We start from the raw sequence: 21,654 nt of genomic DNA, 5'->3' as shown, positions 1-21,654 counted from the left end.
GCCCTGTGATCTTCTTTACACGCTTTCTCCACAGCTGGCCACGGTGCAGCTGTAGCCTAGTTTTTGTTAGATCTTCACCAAAGCGAAGTTTCTTCTCTCTGTCAGACCTTAGGGCAAATTAAACCATAACTGCAATTGGTTTTGGGTTGTTGCCGTCTCTCTTACCCAGTCATTGTGCTTGCTGGAACAAATTCCAGGGATTTTTAAAGATCTTCAATCATTTTAGTATTGCTGTTAATCATACCTTCGAGTTTGTCTGCCATTTCATTGATTCTGATGGTGATGGCACTAATAATTTTTGTTTGCAGCTCTAGCATGGAGGGGTCCGTGGGGTTACCTGTTCAACAGTGTGTCTGAGAGAGGCTTTAAGGTTATGTCTTCTTCATCTTTGAAGTATCTGTTGTCTTTTTCCCCCCCTGCTGTTCGATATTTGAATGTAATTTTCCCTGAGCTCCTCCAAGAGAGCTAGTTAGCCGAAACAAAAGCATTTAGTTCACAGGTATGCAGCAGGGAAAAATTAAAAACTGAGGCCAAATTTTAAGAGAGACACAAAACATACATCTGAACTGGATGCCATCTTGGCTCCTTCCTTGATGCACATCATAGTTTACATTAAAAAAAATTAAATCTCTCATTGGCTCAAAGTGCAATGAAACAATCTGAGCCAGTGAAACGCTGACAGTGATGTCCAAAGCTTCAAGTGTAATCGGTCATGTCATAGTGGTCTTTTGATATGAGCTGAGGCCTCTGTATCATCTGCCCAGTAATATTTAATCTAAAACATTTCCAAGGCAGGGGGATAGCATGTTGTCTTTTGTATCTGTGATAGATTTGACTTCGGTTTGTTTTATGAGGTTAGTCAGTTCAGGTGGTCGGGATAACACGTGTCTCTTCGCCCACTCTCTGCATTCATTTATTAATATGTTTGTTTATTCATTTTTCGTCTGTCTGAGCTGGTAACACTCATTATTTTTTATGTGTTCCTCATAAAAATGAACATATTTTCTTTTCTTCTGCTTTCCTCAGCGATCATCATCTTATGCAGACGCAGATGATTATTGATCTTCATCTCAGTGAACTTCCTCTTGATCCTCCTGGAGGATTTGCTCCTATGGTTGGAGGACTAGTTCTAATCATCTGCAGTCATTTCGGGTCCTAATGCATCCATCTTCACTGAGTTTAACCAAATTTCATCAGGTTTTATGTGGCTGCTGTTTCCATCAGAACTCAGACAATCAAATATTTGAAAAATTTATTACAAAATATTCCAAACAAACAACTTTACACACTTATGAGCACAGTTGTTTTATAATCTCAACAGTACACAGTGAGAAAAAAATTAATCATCAGTTAATTCCACTGATAAAAGGGGACTTCTGAAACTGCTTCCGGGTGTAAATAAAAAGGCATATTTATGTCAGTCAGAACATCGCTCTGCTGCAGCAGATTGATGACAAACTTCATGTCATAAAATCTTCGTCCACAAGTCCTCCTGGGTCACGGTCCAGCTCACTGCCGATGAAAAACAGAGTGTAGTTAACACACCTGGACCACACATTAAATGCCTTACTGTTGCCATGACAACCACTCTGATGTGAGAAGACAAACATTTTGCAGATTCCTCAGACAGAAGTCCAGATAATCAGTGGATGCAACAGTTTGAATTTAACTGAACTGAATTGTAATGGCATTACTGTTGAACAGCCACTAAAGATGATGTGTTAGAACAGACATTAAACTCCATCTTTGTGTGGGTGGTGTCACACCTTGCATCTGATGTTGGTAAACAGAACCCTAGATCAGAAGAGTAACACCTGCAGCCAGGTGGTGGTGTCCTATCAATACTGAGTAGAGCAGTCAATCAAAATTTGGGCTCAATATAAAGACATAAAGATTTTGTGGTTGTAAATGAATGTTTGCTAATAATTTGTAAATCAAATATTTTGACCCTATCCATCCATCCATCCATCCATCCATCTATCCATCTATCCATCTATCCATCCATCCATCCATCCATCCATCCATCCATCCATCCATCCATCCATCCATCCATCCATCCATCCATCCATGTGAATGTGTAGAAAGGATTTGCATGTTTTAAAATATTTGTATTTGTAAAGAAACACCTGTTCACAGATGCAAAGCAAAACTCTGCCTGCAAGTTGCACATGTGGATTTATGATATTGTGGAAAATAAAATAAACATTTAACCTTCAGGCCACACTTAAGAAGCAACTTATCACACTTTTCCCTAAGACCCTTTTTGGTCTCTGTTGTAGAGTCTCAGAAGCTCACATTCACATCAGTTTAACCAGAACTAAAGGAGATGGACTTTACTACAGTTTCAGTTCCTGAAAGTTGATAGTTAAGTCATCAGGTTCCATTATAATCTATGGTTTCCCAAAATAAAAAATATGTATAGACAACTGAGTGAATTTAGAAAGATGTTGGATGTCAACAAAGGCTCTGGCACTTGATTTTAAACTTGATAGGAACTCAACAACCATAAAATCTTTGTGACTCTGTACTGAGCCCATATAAATACCCCTGACTGCTGCAGTCACCCTAAAACTGAACTGAAGGATTTTCAGCAACATAAATTCAGACGTGATTCTTCAGGTCTCACCTCCTTGTCCGAACAGGTGCCACAGATGCAGCCAAAGAGTCCGTTAACCATCTGGATGGCGCAGAGGACAATCTGGACACACCCCGCTACCAGCAGGGTGGCAAACAGCCCAAGATTGAATTCAACCACATTTTCAGGAACCTCGCACCATTTCCAAATGTCTTTGTCATTCAGGTAGCTCCCAGAACTGCAGATGATAAAAATCAGATATAACCAGAGGAAACTGACAGACATCAACAGACAGGGCCTGGTTAGCTCAGCTGGCAGGGCATCCGTCTGCCATGCTGGAGACCATTAATGCTACTGCCTAACCCAGAGGTCTGCACCCTGCAGCTGTGGAGCAGCAGCTGTCTCTCTGGACCTTTCACAATGGCTCTTAATACATGGCTAAAATTACTAAAGAACTAACTAATGATTTTTAAATATAGATATGATAAGAAATGCAGGTTTTTAGCTATTTTTCATTTTTTTTTTCATGGAATAATTGAATTTACACAACAAAATCAAACTAAAAGTACCAGTAATATTTTCTAATTTACTTTTCTTATTAGGTTGGAAACCTAATAAGGCTTTTTTTTCTTTTAGAATTTTTCAAAAATATCTACATTCCATAGAAGAAAGTCTTTCGTCTTTCGTCTTTTTTAAAACCTAAAAATAGAAATAAAAATGTGGTTCTTCAAAAATAACAAATTTATAGTAGATATAGATATATCTATAGTATTTATTTAAAATCATAAGTTGTCTTTTTTTAAAAGGTCTCGTAACATTTGCGGCTCTAAAGGAGTTTTTTTAGCTGGGTTGAGGGAAAAATGGCTCTTTGGATTGTAAAGGTTGCAGACGTCTGGTTTAACCACTGTAAGTCGCTTTGGAGAAAAGCATCGGCTAAATGTAGTGTAATAATAATGTAATAAACACTGTTTGTTTCAAGTAAAAAACACACCTGTTTGTAAAAGGAGCTCCCCATGTGGGAGTGGGGTTTTCTGTATTGTGCCATTCGCACACTGGTCCATTAGAAAGACCAAGGGCTGCAACACTGATGGTGTAAATGGCACCCACCACTCCAAGAGCTGCGAAGCCAATGGACAGGAACATCTGCAGGAGGACATGATATAATTCACAGAATAAAAACATGTTTCTGATTAAAAGTTGTGTTTTCACCACAGAAAGCAGGAACTAGGAACTAAATAGAGTTCCTGAAAAGAAGTGCCTGCAGTGCTGAACATTTCTGATGGGTTGAGTTCTCACAGTGTTTAACTTCAACTTTTTGTGTCAGGTTTAATAAACTCATAAAATCTGAGAAGTAGAAGTTGTTCCTCAGGAACAACAAACTCTGAATGAAGGACAACAAACCAATCCGTTAAGATTAATCTCTGATCTTCTCACCACAGTTTTTTTCTAAGTCACAAATAAAACTCTCCACAGAAACAAACAGCATGGAGGCATTTAGAGTTCAATAGTGGAAATAGATTTCCTCAGCATGGCCAAGCCGAGACTCCAACAGGCTCCAATGGAACCATTAAGCAGCTTGTTCGTGGTTTGAGACCATCTAAAATACAGAGGGATGATTTCATATAAACCTAGTGCCCCAATGTCATCGTTTATATGAGCATCATGTTGGTTTACAGCCCTGAATCCGATGATGCTGTGTGTTGGTCTTACAGGAATGTGGTTGATTCTTGTGGTTTCTGTGTGTTGTGCCAACTTTCCAGGTGTTGCTCCTTTGGTAAGTGGTGGCCTGTTACAGCCAATTAATGCCTGGGAACAGCTTATAAGGGGCCCAGGATCTTCAGGTGTGGGCCTTTTGGCCACTTGGCATCACATCATGTTCTTTGGTTGTGTCTAGTTGTTTTTCTTTTTTTCTTTTTTGGTCTTGTAGGGGAGAGCTGCCATTTTGTTTTCCTTGGGGGTAATTTTTTTCTTGTTTATGTTGAAGTAAAGATAGTTTAGACGTAGGTTTGTATCCTTTTGTTTTTGTGGTTAAGTTGCCCTTTTTATTTTTCATTAGGGGTGTTCTGTTAGTTATGTTGGCCATGGCTCTTCCTGACCCTATTGGCCCTTCTGCATTTTAAATGATATACAAACATGAAATAAAACGTAAACTGTCTCCTCATTGGCATCTTTTGGAGATGTGTTACTCCCGATTTCCCCTGGACCTGCCCCTGGTTTACAGCTATGACAGGTGGAAACACTCACCCCACAGCGGTTAGCGCAGCACTTATCTGCACTGGTCAGGTGGGTGTGGATAGCAGGAATCAGGGCCTGAAACACAGAAGAAGAACAGGATGTTGACGTAGGATGTCTAAATGACCTGTGGAGCAACGAGATGCGCTGGAGTTAGCTGAAGCTCAGAGAAACCTTTTCTCATAACTTCCTGTCCACTCCATTTACGTCCCTACATTAAACACTCCCTAATATCGAGTCAAAAGCAGTAAATCTTTTATGGTTTTATGGTCTCTATTCAAACAGAACAGCAGGAACTGAACGACTGGATTGCCGCCTCCACCCTGATGGGTTCTGAACGGATCCAGATTTTCTTTCAGGTTGTTCTCATGATGAAATTGTTAAGATTATAAAGTTCTCCTAGATGTCAGAAATGTTTACACACAGCAGCTGCAACCATATTATTGGATCTGAGTCATTCTACCTCCTTATGCTTTTAGGTGGTGGAGCTTTACAGAACGCCATTTCAGGTCTGTTTTAACAAGTGGTCTGATGGTCTCTTACAGCAGGTCATGTCCTGATCGTTCTGCAGATCTGGACCACTGTCACTTTCAGGTTGCTGCAAGTTCTTGGATTCTGTCATGTAACTCCAGATGACTTTGCAGTTTACTCCTTCGGCATCATTCCAAAATATTCCTGGTGACCTTACAATAACCACATCAGATTTAATGGGTCAGGTCAGCCTTAACATTGGTTAATGATGAGGTTACTTAGTGTAGGTGGTGAACCTGATGAAGTTCACTGAGGGCTGACTGAGCCTTCCTGACTGTCTTTCTGCTGTTTTGTGAAGTGAAGTTAACTCATTTAAACAGAGACTGAAGTCAAGACTATCCCCGGAACTGCCTCCCATCGCTTCGTTTCAGAGAGTTTGAAGGTAAAATACTCACCATGATTCCTCCTCCGAGGAACCCTCCCATGTATTTGACTTCTGGAGTGAGCCGAAGCATTCCTTCCCGGTCTTGGCTGGCATAATCTGTCTTGAAGTCAGGGAAGAAGAGGATGATGTTGCAGATTATGGACACTGCAGCCAGGACGTAGAGGGGGATAGCAATAAACTTCGAACACGCTCCGGTACACATGATGTCTGCAGATGGATGAAAACACTGTCTTCAGCTGCTGGAATATGAAGCGTTTCCTTGACCCAGCTTGAGTCTTAGCTATTGTTTATCTGCTGTCAGAAGTAGAGGAGGAAGACCTGGTTAAGTATATTAATAAAGGGTTGGAGGGTGGAGGACTGAAGGGTGGAGCTTGAGGAGATAACGGTTATACGGCAGGTTTATCAGCTGCATTATGACCTGACTGTATCTGCTTTTCATATGTATGTGTGTTTAGGGTTTGATGATCTTATTATCAAATGGACTTTAAACACACATGAACACATTGATCCTCTAAACCAGAATCATCATACCCAATGACTCGTGGTTTCCATGATTGCTGGTCTTATCTCATTGTGATGAAGGTTAGCTCCCACTGAAAACCGTCATCCACACCCACCACCTGAAACATCCAGTCTTCTGTTTGGTCTTCTGTCTTTATTTTGGGTAGTTACCGTGTAATCAGATTATTTATTATCATTACTGTGCTGCACTTTTCATCGAACTGTTCATAGCACAGTGATGATTACAACATTTTATGTCAGATAAAAGCTTGGCAGATCAAGCTGTTGGCTGGTTCTCAGATTATCTCAACCATCTTTTTTCCAGCCTTCCCTTCAGACCCTGATAAAAATCCAGCAACAAAGATCCAAACCCAGTAATAATTCTGCTTTAGACCAGAATGGGACAACATTCCTCTCCTAAAACTAACTAAAGCTGATCAACAGTCCTGGACCTTCATTGCTGGGTTTTGCTTTTATGATGCTCCAAATGTTTTTATTGGTGAAAGTCTGGGGTCTGGGGTGTATTCCAGAACAGATCCTGTGATGAAGCCTGTGTTCGAGGTTGCTAAATCCTCTGATGTCTTAACCTGTGTTGACAGTTCCAAAACACTGGCTTTGAAGTAGCTATCACAACCCTGTGTTGGTTTAGCTAAACCTAGACATCACCCATCAAGCCCCGAAATCACAAAATGACCAAAAAAGGAAAAAAACTGTGGTCCAGTTGCCATGTGTTATCTAATTACTTAATAAACTTATTATATTATATTATATTATATTATATTATATTATATTATATTATATTATAATATATTATATTATATTATATTATATTATATTATATTATATTATATTATATTATATTATATTATATTATATTATAAGCAGATGTAACCCGCGTCTCCCAAGCATATCTGGGACCAAGTGAAAACAAACTTTAAAAACATTCTTCAGACTGGTAAGAATTTCGATCTGCTCAGGCAGCCAATGATTTCCGTATTGCTGTAGGCTGTAGGAGCATACCTATTTCACAGCCAATGAGAAGACATCAGAGGGATGGGAGACAGGTTTGGTCTGGCTCCTCATCCCTCTGGAGGAGCTCACAATGAACATCAACTGCGACCACCCGATGATGAGGGGCATCCCAGAGGGTTATTTCATCAAATCAGGACCAAATGGGCATGGCCTGCCCATTCACAAGTTAGGCTCTCTCATCCAGCCTTTTTGTTTTAATTAAAATAGTTTCCAATATAATTTTAGTTTATAATTATTTTACATTTTATATTGGTAATAAATGATCAAAAGTAGATTCAGTTCCCATATGAGCATTTTTGCATTGAGAAAATTATCTCTGTCTATTTGCAAGTTGTGTGTGTGTGTGTGTGTGTGTGTGTGTTTATATTTAATCTATGTGCATGTAATCCTCAAATCCCACAATAACTTAAAGATCATAATGCGTTATTTAAGTGATTGCGATACTTGGCACAAAGTCGTTAACTAGCTTCAATGAAGTCTACCTGAGTCCATGCGGTTATTTCCAGTAGAGAATCATGTCTGGTGTTAATGCAGTGCTGCCTGAGGGCCCCAAGTTCTCCGGCATCCAGCCTTGTCCCATGCGCACAGAGATTCCTTCTGATTCTCTAAATCTTTTGATGATATCATGCACTGTAGCAGGTGGGATATTCAGTCTTCACAATTTTACATTGAGCAACATTTTTCTGAAATTGTTCCACAATTTTTGGACCAGTTTTTCCCAATTGGTTAACTTCTATTTTTCCATCTGAGAGACTCTGCCTCTCTGAAATGCTCATTTTATACCCAGTCGTGTTACTGACCTGTTGCCAATTAATCTCATTACTTGTCAAATGCTCCTCCAGGTATTTCTGATTTGTACCAATTACTTTTTACAGCCTTTTGTTGCCCCAGTTCCAATGTTTTACTGATGTGTTGCTGCCATTAGTCACAATGAGCTCATATTTTCCATGAAATTGTAAAATATCTCAGTTTCAACATCTGCTATATTGTTTATGTTCTGTTGGAAATACAATATGAGTTGATGTGATTTGGAAATCATTCTATTCTGTTTTTTTTACATTTTACACAGTGTCCCAACGTTTTTTGAAACTGGGGTTGTATAATTGTCTTTGAAAGGTTTGTCTTGAAAATGAGACCCTGTGTCTACACGAGATAACCTTTATTAATAAATGTTAATAAATAGATAACAAATACAATGATACAATGATGATAATGATGAAAAAATGTTAAACCAATGGAAACAAGGTTATGTGAATCCGTCCCCAACACACAGCCAGAGAAGTGGAGTTTGGACCCCGTTAGTTCCAGATGAACATCGTTAATGTAACTAACCAAAGATTTTCTGCGACTCTTACTCAATCGAACGTTACAACCCGATGTTCAAGCCTGCAGCTACGTCTGTGATTTACATATCAAGTTATAAAAAGAAACACCTGAACTTTATCTACAGCGCTTCCTCTTCCTGGGTGCAGATTATGCAAAACTTTACTGTTTTATTACTGAAACACTAAAAATAATCAGCGCTGAGCTCATCCTGATGAAAATATCCTTCATCTGACTGGTACCACCATCCTGTCACACAGCAGTCATGTACACTCCATCAATCTTCTTAATCCAGAACCAGGCTAAGACCCATAGACCTCCACCCCCCAGAACCCTCTTCCATTTCTTCACAGACCCGGTTTCCAAATCAGCAGAGGTTTAACCCCTCCAGGACATCCAGCTCTGTCTGAGGTCTGAGGTTTGACATGACCAAGCATTTCATCAGAACATGAGGTCCACAGGTGTTAAAAACATCCTGGATCTCCTGGAACCAACATCTGGGTTCTCCTGGAACCAACATCCTGATTCTCCTGGGACCAACATCCTAGTTCTCCTGGGACCAACATCTTGATTCTCCTGGGACCAACATCCTGGATCTCCTGAGACCAGCATCTTGGTTCTCCTGGAACCAAGATCCTGGTTCTCCTGGGACCAACATCCTGTATCTCCTGGGACCAACATCCTGGATCTCCTGAGACCAGCATCCTGGTTCTCCTGGGACCAACATTCTGGTTCTCCTGGGACCAACATCCTGGATCTCTTGAGACCAGCATCCTGGATCTCCTGGGACCAACATCCTGGATTTCCTGGGACCAACATCCTGGTTCTCCTGGGTCCAACATCCTGGATCTCCTGACACCAGCATCCTGGTTCTCCTGGGACCAACATCCTGGATCTCCTGAGACCAGCATCCTGGTTCTCCTGGAACCAACATCCTGGTTCTCCTGGGACCAACATCCTGTATCTCCTGGGACCAACATCCTGGATCTCCTGAGACCAGCATGCTGGTTCTCCTGGGACCAACATTCTGGTTCTCCTGGGACCAACATCCTGGATCTCCTGAGACCAACATCCTGGATCTCCTGGGACCAACATCCTGGATTTCCTGGGACCAACATCCTGGTTCTCCTGGGTCCAACATCCTGGATCTCCTGACACCAGCATCCTGGTTCTCCTGGGACCAACATCCTGGTTCTCCTGAGACCAGCATCCTGGTTCTCCTGGGTCCAACATCCTGGATCTCCTGACACCAGCATCCTGGTTCTCCTGGGACCAACATCCTGGTTCTCCTGGGACCAACATCCTGGATCTCCTGAGACCAGCATCCTGGTTCTCCTGGGACCAGCATCCTGGTTTTCCTGGAACCAACATCCTGGATCTCCTGACACCAGCATCCTGGTTCTCCTGGGACCAACATCCTGGTTCTCCTGGGACCAACATCCTGGATCTCCTGAGACCAGCATCCTGGTTCTCCTGGGACCAACATCCTGGATTTCCTGGGACCAACATCCTGGTTCTCCTGGGTCCAACATCCTGGATCTCCTGACACCAGCATCCTGGTTCTCCTGGGACCAACACCCTGGTTCTCCTGGGACCAACATCCTGGTTCTCCTGGGACCAACATCCTGGATCTCCTGGGACCAGCATCCTGGTTCTCCTGGGACCAACATCCTGGATCTCCTGGGACCAACATCCTGGTTCTCCTGGGTCCAGCATCCTGGTTCTCCTGGGACCAACATCCTGGTTCTCCTGGGACCAACATCCTGGATCTCCTGAGACCAGCATCCTGGTTCTCCTGGGACCAACATCCTGGATCTCCTGGGACCAACATCCTGGTTCTCCTGGGTCCAGCATCCTGGATCTCCTGACACCAGCATCCTGGTTCTCCTGGGACCAACATCCTGGTTCTCCTGGGGCCAACATCCTGGATCTCCTGAGACCAGCATCCTGGTTCTCCTGGGACCAACATCCTGGATTTCCTGGGACCAACATCCTGGTTCTCCTGGGTCCAACATCCTGGATCTCCTGACACCAGCATCCTGGTTCTCCTGGGACCAACATCCTGGTTCTCCTGGGACCAACATCCTGGATCTCCTGGGACCAACATCCTGGTTCTCCTGGGTCCAACATCCTGGATCTCCTGACACCAGCATCCTGGTTCTCCTGGGACCAACATCCTTTTTCTCCTGGGACCAACATCCTGGATCTCCTGAGACCAGCATCCTGGTTCTCCTGGGACCAGCATCCTGGATTTCCTGGGACCAACATCCTGGTTCTCCTGGGACCAACATCCTGGATCTCCTGGGACCAGCATCCTGGATCTCCTGACACCAGCATCCTGGTTCTCCTGGGACCAACATCCTGGATCTCCTGAGACCAGCATCCTGGTTCTCCTGGGACCAACATCCTGGATCTCCTGGGACCAACATCCTGGTTCTCCTGGGTCCAGCATCCTGGATCTCCTGACACCAGCATCCTGGTTCTCCTGACACCAGCATCCTGGTTCTCCTGGGACCAGCATCCTGGATCTCCTGAGACCAGCATCCTGGTTCTCCTGGGACCAACATCCTGGATTTCCTGGGACCAACATCCTGGTTCTCCTGGGACCAACATCCTGGATCTCCTGGGACCAACATCCTGGTTCTCCTGGGTCCAGCATCCTGGATCTCCTGAGACCAGCATCCTGGTTCTCCTGGGACCAACATCCTGCATGTCCTGAGACCAGCATCCTGGTTCTCCTGGGACCAACATCCTGGATCTCCTGAGACCAGCATCCTGGTTCTCCAGAGACAAACATCCTGCATATCAGATGGTTACATCAACATGTTGTTAGTTTCAATGTTAAACAAAATATTACCAGTGACATCAGCCATCTGAGGATTTGTGCTTTTAATAATGTGATTTGTCTCAAGACACTTTATTTAAAACGAATATACAGCTCTTTGTTTCAGCTCTGGTTGTCTAAATAAAGCTGGTGTGGTAAGACGCAGTAGCAGATGTTCCTCTGCTGGTGGAGGTCCAGAACTTCACTGAGTCCTGGACCACCCAGAGTAGTCAAATTCAATTCAATTTTTCATTCATTTTCTTTACCTCTTATTCCAGTTTAGGGTCACCAGAAAACTCAAGCCTAGGGGGCGTGAGGTAGGGTACACCCTGGATGGGTCACTAGTCCATTGCAGGGCCAACACTGAGACAAACAACTACTCACACCTAGTGAACAATTAATTAAATATGCATGTCTTTGGGCGGTGGGAGGAAGCCGGAGAACAAGAAAGAACCTGACACAATTCTAAGTACAGGGGAGCTTGAAAAGCAGAGAAGCTCACTTAAAGACCATTAGCTGATACTCTAAGAGGGAGCCCTACAAATAGTCTACTCAGGTTATATTTAATTTGTCCATAAGGTTCCTGGTGTTTCTTAAAAATAGAATTACACCAATTACACATTTCTTTCTAACAAAGTACAAAAGAGAATCCAGGGAGTACACGGGGAGAACATACTACACACAGAAAGCTCCATCTTCTTGTTGTGAGGCAGCAGTGCTAACCACCACACAGCCTCAACTGAATGTAAAACATTACATTTATTTCAGTTTAGGTCAATCTGATTAAAATCACTTCCATTCAATGTAGTTTAATTTTAGTTTATTTGTGTAGGGCCAATTCACAACAAAGTAATCTCAATTCACTTATACAGACACATTCCAATTCAATCCAATTTATTGTAGTCCAATAACAATTCAATTAACCATATTTTGAAGTTTTAAATGCATACTATAAACCACAAAACGTTTTGAACATGAACCAGTTTATAAATGTCAACCGTATATTTATACCTGAACTGACCAACCTCACAATACAAACTGAAGTCCGATCTGTTAGGTCAGAAAGAGATAGGACGTTATCTCCTGCCTCCTATTATCTATAAACGTCATGGGAATTTGTTACTTTTATTACAATATTAGTTATTTTTATTCAAATATTACAGTGAAAATCTTCAACGTTATTTTGACATGTACCAAATTCATCCTTCCAGCCAGATTGGACCCTCTGGTGGGCCAGTTTTGTAGAATCTCATAAAACTGGTCTGGCCTGACAGGATCTGATACGAGGCTACGGTTTGTGGATGACGTTGCAAATTACACACACTTAGATAACAACGTATTAGTGAATGAATGGCTGCTTGCAGCCAACCTTTGACCTTTCTGAGGACTTTACTCATCTCTGATATTGTTTCCTTCCATGAACAAACCAAACCACAGGATGCAGCTTCAGAAATGTCTAGAACCAGAACTTTACATTTCTCCTGTGTTTATACATTTTTCCACGGCCTCCATGTTGCTCATTGTTTCTGAACTCTTTCTGAAGGTTTATGAGATCTCAGAAAACCAGGTTCCAGTAACTCATCCAGGACATGATCATCAGCTTCGGAGCACCTGGAAAGGAGGTCCATGTCCTGGTATGATGATGTCAGCGGTGTCCAGCGCCCTCTGTCGGCTGACTTCCTGCACTGCAGGGTTCAGACTCAGATCCCTCCAAGAGTTCTCATCAGCGCAGCACTCAAATAGGTCCCCTGCAACAAGGATGGTACCAGTGGAGGTTCCTGTCACCTGGACACTGACATCCTGTCCAGTGTGGCCCGGAGTGGGAATGATGGAAACCTAAGGAAAGAGGAGATGGATGAACGCACATCAACAACCAGATGTTCAGGAGAACCTGAGGACGACTCACCCCAAGACGGCCTGGACCAGAATCTGGAAGCTACTAAAAAATTCATGCTAATGATTAATGACTAATCATGACATACTTAAAATACTTATTATTGTGTATAAAATAGAAAATATGAGCAAAGCCACCCCCCTTGATTTACAGCTAAGCACAGATCTTAAATGAGTTGCTCATTGCTCATTTGATTGACAGGTTTGTGATCTCTGAGCTTCTGATGTGTTCAATGACACCTTCCAGTGTTCTGCTCCATGACGGCCATAGTCATTTTTTACTTTCTTTACTTTATCTAATGTTTGGTAATCCAGCAGCAAGTTTAGTTATTAAGTTTATGCTTTCTCATCTTACAGTGACATTGTTCATTTGGGCAGATTTTTTTTCTTTAATTCTCATTAATCATTTTGGCTGTGTAAGTGCATATGGCACAATTCTCTCTTCATTAATCTTAGATTTCAACTTTTAATTTATAATACAGTATTTTATGCTCAGGCCTATATGGAGCTGCTTTTAGCTGTGAACAATAAAAATGACTCCTTTTGCCATTTATCTAAAAGATGAAACCCTAAAATCACAGAATAGATAATTAGATGTATATTTTAAACAGTTATTTAATTTTATATGTGACTTCAATGTGACTTAATGGGACATTTTGTCCTGGAAAGTTAAGAAAACAACAGAGACATCAAGTAATCAAACTGCCATTTAAGAGATTAAAATACTTCAGATTATTTTAATGTTTGGTAGTTTTGCACAGAACTTATGTTTTAATAGAATTTTTAAATAAAACATTAAAAAAATATTAAGAGGAAATATTAAACCAGTTGTACTTAGGGCACCCAAAAGGTTAGCAGCTGCTTCTGGTCTGAAACTGATCTCGGTTTTGAACCAACTAATCCCAGTTAATGATGGGAAACTTCTTTCTGGTCTCTGGGAGTGTGATGTGTCCTGTCTGTGTAGACCTGGACAATGTCTGGTTTCATGGTGGACACCCACATGCTGGTCTACAGAGTAGACCTGTCCCTCCGCCAGCCGGTTGGGTCGGTACGTGTCTTTGTCACTGACGTCATATCCGACAACGGTCAGAGCGGAAGTAAACAGGTTCAGGTTCCCGATGTGGTCCGAGTGTCCGTGAGTTCCCACGACCACGTGGACGTGTCCGGGGTCCAGACCTCTGTCCTTTAGTGACTGGAGGAGGAAGTCTCGGTCCCACGGTCCCCCGGTGTCCACCAGGATGACTCTGGGTCCGGTAATCAGGGAGATGGTTCCGTCCGCTCTAAAGCTGCCGTCGGCCTGAGGGACGCAGTACCCGACTTTAAGGACGGACACCGAGTACGGCTGACCCGGGAAGTCCAGCTGGGTCTCTGACAGACAGAACCTCAGGTACCGACCGGAACTTACACCAGACTCCATGAGGTCTGAACCTGGAGCAGCAGAGACTGGTTCTTCTTCTTGTTTTTCTGGTGTGGCGCAAGGCTGCCCCCCTCAGTCCAGATCTGTCTAAAAAGATAAAATTTGGCATAATCTTGAAAACAAAGATGGTGAATTCTGTATTAAAGTTTTGTTTATACATAAAAACAGAATGCAAAAATGTCCCAGCTACTTTGTTTAATTTAGAAATTAATTTAATATGTAGTTACAATCCTTAAAATTAGTTAATGTCACCAAGGCCCCAAAATTATAGGGAAATATAATTATTTTCGCCAATGAATTAGAAACTTGAATTAATGCTTTTCTTGTATTTTATATTAATACCTTAATTTATATATATGTGTATATATATATATATATATATATACACGCATATATATATATATATATGCGTGTGTGTGTTGTTATTATTATTATTATTAACTGACATGTTTATCGCTATATCTGAATGTACATCTTCCATTGTGAAAAAAAGTTGGAAATAAAAGTCTATTATTAAAATGAGCACAATAAACAGCACCTGATTGTAAGCTTCTGTTCATGTGGAATCTTCTTGTTTTTATTTTATTAAAAAAAAAATGTCTGAAATGTTTCAGAGCGGAACTTTTGAAAAGTGGTGGAACTGGTGGGATCACTGTTGGTGTTACACATAGCAACGTCATCTCCAATGGCGGCAGAAACAGCAGAAACACTAAAGGGATCATCGTTCATGGATCCATTTAAAGGATTTCTGTTGGCGTACTTTATGCCAGAATCCTGCTACGATGAGTTTTTCCTGAATTTCAACTTCCTGGACGGTAAGAAGCTCATTTCCGGTTGAAGATGTTGTTGTGAACCGGGTTAGCGTCAGGTCCTAATGTGCTTCCGCATATTTAGAGGATTTTAAAACTGATTATTAAATCACATTTATTTCACTTTACGCTAAAAATAATCAACAAAACACTACAGTATCTGACAATTTTTATTAAATGATATTAATAATTAAAATTCATTTTTATTTGTATAGAATGCAAATAAGAAATATAAACATGTAAGGAGATCTTTGACCTTAGTATTATCCAGAGAAGCTCCTCAACATCCAGAATTAATTTAAAAGAGGAACTTTCCAGAGACCAGACTGTCTCATTCTGGACATTTATAATCTTACTATTCATCAATAATTGACTGTCTTTTTTGTTTGTTTGTTTGTTTGCTAGAGGAAAAAGGATTTCTCTTTGCAGATTATTAATATGGAGTTTTCTGCTCATATTCAAGACATCAGATTCTTCACATGGTTTCACGATGATGGAGATTTCTGACAATCACAGTTTTGTCATGAATGTCCAGTTTTATAGATCTGCATCCTGGAGTTTTCCAGGTGATTTCCATGATCTATGCAGTCCAGTTTGATACCTTTGTGACAAATCTGGAGCTTCTTGATGTAAGCATAAATAAAACCAGAATGCAGTGCTTTAAAAAGCCATGTTTTATTCCCAGGAAAATAAAAATCTGGTATTCCGAGCCTCCAGATTCATCCAGAGCTCTGTTTTTGGTAGTTTTGTGGTGTGAATGTGTTGTAATCAGTTGATGTTTTCTTTCTCTGGATTCTGCTCTAGTTCCATGTCTGAAGATCGTCCTGAGCAAAGGTCTGGGCATCGGCATAATCCTGGGATCAGTCATGGGTAAATCATTCCCTCTCCTCCTCCTGCTCTTCCTTACAATAAACATCAGGACAACAACCAGCCAGGAGGAGTTTCTCATCACCATTTAGCTTCCTGTTAGGTTTGTTTATCAGCAACAGTAATAATGTGGAGCCAGTACATGTTTACTTATTCAGAAGTCTCAGAAACCAGAACAATTTAATAAAAATGTTTCTGTGTCTCTATTAAAACAGTGACTGAGCATCATAATCATTGTTTAGTGTTATGGTTTTTTTACCTCCCAGACTTAAAGAGGATAACTTGCTGGTTTCTTATAAAAAACACAAGCTAAAACTCTTTCAAATGTACATTAGAAAGAGCTACATATAAAATACAATAATTTGACATAACATTTTTTTACAAGATTTTTATCTTCATATTGAGCTGGACACGCTGAGCTCTGTAGTTGACTTGATGTGTCACTTCAATCCTCGTGGCTCCTGGTTCTGTTTTAATAATGCTTTCTGATGGTAGGTTTGTGTATGTAGGGATAAAAACCACTGAATTTCACCATTTCTGGTTGTGAATGTTATGCTTGGAGGAATATGAATACCAGTTTCCTCATTTGGTTTTAAATCAAGTCATCAGACTTAGAACTGACCTGAAGATAATAATAATAATAATGGATTAAATCTACGCAGCACCTATCAAGGAGCTTTACATTGCTTAAGGTGCAGCCACAGCAATCCACGCCAACCTCCTCTCTGACCACCAGACATTCATCTACAGTGTTACTGACACTAGAGGCAACGTGTGTGAAGAGTCTTGCCCAAGGACACGACCACGGATTGACTGAGATGAGGCGGGATTTAAATGACCGGACTAGCTGCTCTACCACCTGAGCCACTGCTGCCCCAAGATGGTCTTCTCCTTCATCATCATCCTCCTCCTCTGTTTTATTTACATGATGAAGATGAGTTCCAGATCACCTGTTGACTTCTACTGCTCATCTCTGACAGAGTAAATGAAGAGTAGCTGCAGAGTGGGATGGTGGTAGGACTGTCTATGTAGAGAATTTAGCTCCTCCTGCTGAGTGTCCACTCGGTGTGGGTGAAGTTCGTTCACAGGAACAGAAAAAGTTTCCGTCAGAAGTCATAACAACCGCATTCTCACACTTTACAGATTAGGCCAAGAGAGCAGAGAGATAGTGTTACTGGGCTGAAAGTGTCTCACAGCCAGGACCGCTGCTAGCCTGTTGGGTGCCCTAAGGTCCACTGCTTTGTGGTGTCCCCCCCCCTCCGGCTCTATGATGGGCAGTTTTCAAATTTTCCCTAAAACGTAACCTGCGATTGTGTCAAACCTGTAAAAAAAATAGAAAAATGTCCTTTCAGTCAGTTAATATTTTAGTTTTAGTTTTATCTTCGTGACCCATTAAACTTTGAATGATGTTTCTATGTGAAAGTAGGCCTGAGCTGTAAGTTTCCAAAGTAGGCTGGGTTTTTGGCTCATTTTGGCCAAATCCCATTCATTCCTATAGGACGAAAAGTTTTTTTTTTTTTTTTTTGGCGAATTATGCAAACACTAAGACGTTTGCGCCACAAAAGTTACAGCACGCCATTACTGGTCCGAGGTGCATGTTTTCATATAACTTCTGTTAGAGTCGAAGCTGCAGGTGGAATTATGACAAAGTGAAAGTAATATGTGTGCCTAATGCTGTCAGAACCCACCAAAAGAGAAAGAAGGAAAAGATTTGTGTAAAATTTGAACAACTCTGTCAAAGTTGAGTTGAAGGCAAAATCGAACAGAACAGACCACCAGAACATTGGTGGCTGTGTATCAAAACAACACACAAAATAAATAAATTAGTTTAGTATTTTTTTATACAGGTCAACGTAGTTCTTATTATAACAGGCTGAGAAATATTACTTGTAACTGTGACGTTAAGATTGTCGTTACAAAATCAGTTCAGCTGAGATAAAAAATATTGTTTCTGTTGTAGTGACATTCACAGAGTGTCATTGAACATGTCAGAAGCTCAATCAATGCAGTGAGTCTCATTTAAAATCTCTGATTGGCTGGAAGTTAAGGGGGTGGTTCTCTTCATGTTTTCTAGAAAACTTTATTTATCCCATAGGGGCAATTAATTTGCAGCTCACCAAAGACACCTCTCAACATTCAAAGTGTAATGTGTAGACATGAATCAGGACCCAGTACACACGAGGTCATTGGAAGACATGACAAATTTTGTGTGTGTGTGTGAGAATAGAGTGAGTCAATACGGTCTGATGTTACAGCTGTTAGTAGCAGATAACTAATAGCAGAGCTTGTTTGTTTATGTGTCCTGGTTCTTGTTTTTGGTGTTGTGGCCCACTGCAGTCTGTCTTCCTGTTAATAAATCATCAACAACACTCACATTTCACCATCAGAAGGCTTTAAGATGTGTAAAATTAGATACGTCATAATTATGAGTAATCGTGTGCCCCAATTTTTATTTTTATTTTTTTGGGGGGGGGGTCTATAGGAACTTGATTCTCTATACACAGTGCGTGATGTGCAGAGTCACCGCTCCCACCTGACTGATGAAATGGATCCAGTAACGTATGAAGTTCTGCACAGTGACTCATTAATTTGAGTCAGGTGTGTTGGAGCAGGGAGACATTGAACACCTGCAGGACTGTGGCCGTCGTAGAACTGAATTGAGTAGGCCTGGTCTAGAACATGCAGGTCCTAGGGCAGGAAGGCGAGACACTTATGAAGACTCCATCATCAGTTCCAGCTGCCATCCATGCTGTCTGATCTGATTGTTCCTTCTTACTACCTATATCTGATGTTCAAGGATGAAACGGGTTACAGCTGGACCAGGACAGAACTGAGGTTTTACATGCTGGTGATGAAGCTCAGCGAGAAACTGTCAGTGAGTCAGAAACTGAAAAGGTTCTGGGCATTATTTTTGACCCAGATCTTAGTTTTCAGCACCTTGTTAGAAATGTACCTCAGATTTTATCATCTTATGAAGATCAACAGAACACAACACTTTCACAGCTTTTATTCCTTCCAGAATAAAGTATTCTAGTTTTCTACTTCCTGGTCTCCCTAAGAACTGTTGCCCCCCATGAGATCCTCAAGAGCCGGTTCTCATCCGGACCACAGAGACTGCATATATAACACCAGTTTAAAGTTTCTGCATGGGCATCTGCACAGTTTTAGGTTTTAAGATTCTTTTACTGGTTTTGAAGGCCTCTACTGGTCCTGAGTGTTTATCTGAACAGGTTCCAAGATGATCCTGTTAGAAGCCGCAGGTTGTTTTTATTTGTCTGATCTGTTGTTTTTTGTTTGTTTTTAAATCCTATTTAGTCTGTTTTAATATTTCATTGATATTTGCTTTATGAAGTATTTGAATTTGTGTTTCTTCTTTTCTTTTTCGGTTTCCAGTGAAGTTGCCTCAGATTTTAAAGCTGATGGGAGCAAAGAGCGCTGAAGGACTGAGCTTCAAGTCGGTGCTGCTGGAGCTGCTGGCCATCACTGGGACCATGGTCTACAGCATCACCAACAAGTTCCCCTTTAGGTTGGAGCATCCTCACATCCAGTTAATAACACACATGGTTTAGAGGTGGTTAACGTGTGTATAATATCACGTGTGATGCGGAGGTGGTTAACGTGTTGATGTCTCCTCAGTGCGTGGGGAGAAGCTCTGTTTCTCATGCTGCAGACTGTCACCATCGGCTTCCTCATCCAGATGTACGGAGGCAGAACCAGCAGAGGTGAGGCCAAGACCAGACTGTGTTGTTTTCTCCTCACATGATCTGGTACACCAGTAAAACCGATGAAACCATGAGTCCAGTTCTGGTTCTGTACCTTTATCTGGACCTGGTAGATAAATAAAACAGGTTTGATCTTCTCCAGGTTTCCTGTTTGTGGTGGTGTATGTCAGCCTGCTGGGGGTCCTCCTCTCTTCCGTCACCCCTCGGTCAGTGGTCACCTCCCTGCAGGCCTCCAACATGCCGGCCATCATCGTGGGCAGGGTAATCAATCCGCTGTTGCTATAGTTACAGTACAGCTAAAGCTGCAGGGTAATGACTTCCTGGTCTTGTTGTCCCAGCTGATCCAGGCGGCCACCAACTTCCAGAACGGACACACCGGTCAGCTGTCAGCCATCTCCGTCTTCCTTCTGTTCGCTGGATCCCTCGCTCGCATCTTCACCTCTGTCCAGGTAAGACCTGAAACCTGCTCACTTTTCAGATTCCTCCACAGAAAGTAGAGCCATCATAAGCTGTGTGGTTTCAGGAAACAGGAGACTCGCTAATGGCCCTCACCTACGTTATCTCCTCCACCTGCAATGGCATCATCGCCCTGCAGGTCCTCTACTACTGGAACAGCTCCCCAGGACAGCAGAAGAGGAAGAAGAAGAAGAAGGAGTAGGACTCTGACGGTCCTCTGCTGTAAACCTCTGATGTGCAGCTTTGATTTTGAGCCAATCAAAAGAGACTTGTCAGGAGCATCATCCTTATGATGGACAGCTGCTGGTATCAGTGGCTGAACTGCGTCCAAATTTCTGACATTCCTCCGTGGGGTCAGCCCCTCTGACCATTAGGATCAATATTTCTGGAATTATTCTCAGAAAGTGCTGCTCTGACATATTTTTTGTTTTTTAAATGAATATATTTCCCTTTTCTGAATGTGAGGTCTGTTCTGTGTTGGATGCAACGTCGCTAAATAAATTAATCTTCACATCTCTTTGCTTCATTCTTCTTCTCCAGTGGAGAAAACATTCCACGCTCAGCAAGTTAACACATAAATCTGAAACTTTGAACATCTGAAGCTTTAAACGCTGAGTAGAGAAACCATGTGGGTACATCTTTCCACCGTTTTTCAGAGCAGGTAATGGCCAGTTTGACGCAGGATGCATGTTTTCCTCCATTTTACCCAGACATGCTGTTTTTTTTTTTCCCCCTACAAATCCATGTGAAAAGCAAAAACTTTCAACCAGATCAAAATGTTTTTGAAATATTTGGGAAATATTGTACATCTAGATAGATAGATAGATAGATAGATAGATAGATAGATAGATAGATACTTTATTGATCCTGAGGGAAATTCAAGCATCCAGTAGCATATACATACATTAAAGGTTGGTACTTGACATTAGGGGTTAGTACTTTAGCATAACTAGACTAATTTAAAATTATATAAAGGCAACGGTAGATAAAGGAGACAAAATGGTAAAAACTATTGTACACTCATTGTAATGTCTACTCAGCTAGTTGTGCTGTGAGGCAAAAACACACTCCGAGTTGGACCAAACAA

At 41.6% G+C, this 21,654-nt stretch overlaps 3 protein-coding genes across 3 annotated transcripts; 1 reads left to right on the top strand and 2 right to left on the bottom strand.

Annotated features, from left to right (window-relative positions):
* Nucleotides 1-1,460: 1,460 nt before the first annotated feature.
* tm4sf21b (transmembrane 4 L six family member 21b) lies at nt 1,461-5,974 on the bottom strand. Its single transcript, XM_041984497.1, has 5 exons — nt 5,734-5,974; nt 4,820-4,885; nt 3,567-3,718; nt 2,627-2,813; nt 1,461-1,589 (listed from the first exon to the last, which is right to left on the bottom strand). Exons 1-5 carry the CDS (start codon nt 5,923-5,925, stop codon nt 1,461-1,463), a joined length of 726 nt encoding a protein of 241 aa, XP_041840431.1. The 5' UTR covers nt 5,926-5,974.
* A 6,226-nt stretch (nt 5,975-12,200) lies between these two features.
* mblac1 (metallo-beta-lactamase domain containing 1) lies at nt 12,201-14,762 on the bottom strand. The gene is made up of 2 exons (XM_041984884.1): nt 14,297-14,762; nt 12,201-13,239 (listed from the first exon to the last, which is right to left on the bottom strand). The coding sequence occupies exons 1-2, from the start codon at nt 14,711-14,713 to the stop codon at nt 13,000-13,002; spliced, it is 657 nt and encodes a 218-aa protein (XP_041840818.1). The 5' UTR covers nt 14,714-14,762; the 3' UTR covers nt 12,201-12,999.
* mpdu1b (mannose-P-dolichol utilization defect 1b) lies at nt 14,548-21,080 on the top strand. Its single transcript, XM_041984883.1, has 8 exons — nt 14,548-14,683; nt 15,328-15,528; nt 16,327-16,392; nt 19,783-19,915; nt 20,026-20,111; nt 20,254-20,372; nt 20,450-20,560; nt 20,635-21,080. Exons 2-8 carry the CDS (start codon nt 15,399-15,401, stop codon nt 20,767-20,769), a joined length of 780 nt encoding a protein of 259 aa, XP_041840817.1. The 5' UTR covers nt 14,548-14,683; nt 15,328-15,398; the 3' UTR covers nt 20,770-21,080.
* The last annotated feature ends 574 nt before the right edge of the window (nt 21,081-21,654 follow it).

This window comes from Melanotaenia boesemani, chromosome 5 (assembly GCF_017639745.1).
Source record: "Melanotaenia boesemani isolate fMelBoe1 chromosome 5, fMelBoe1.pri, whole genome shotgun sequence".
In the NCBI taxonomy this organism is placed as follows: Eukaryota; Metazoa; Chordata; class Actinopteri; order Atheriniformes; family Melanotaeniidae; genus Melanotaenia; species Melanotaenia boesemani.
This window is presented reverse-complemented; position numbering and strand designations above follow the sequence as displayed.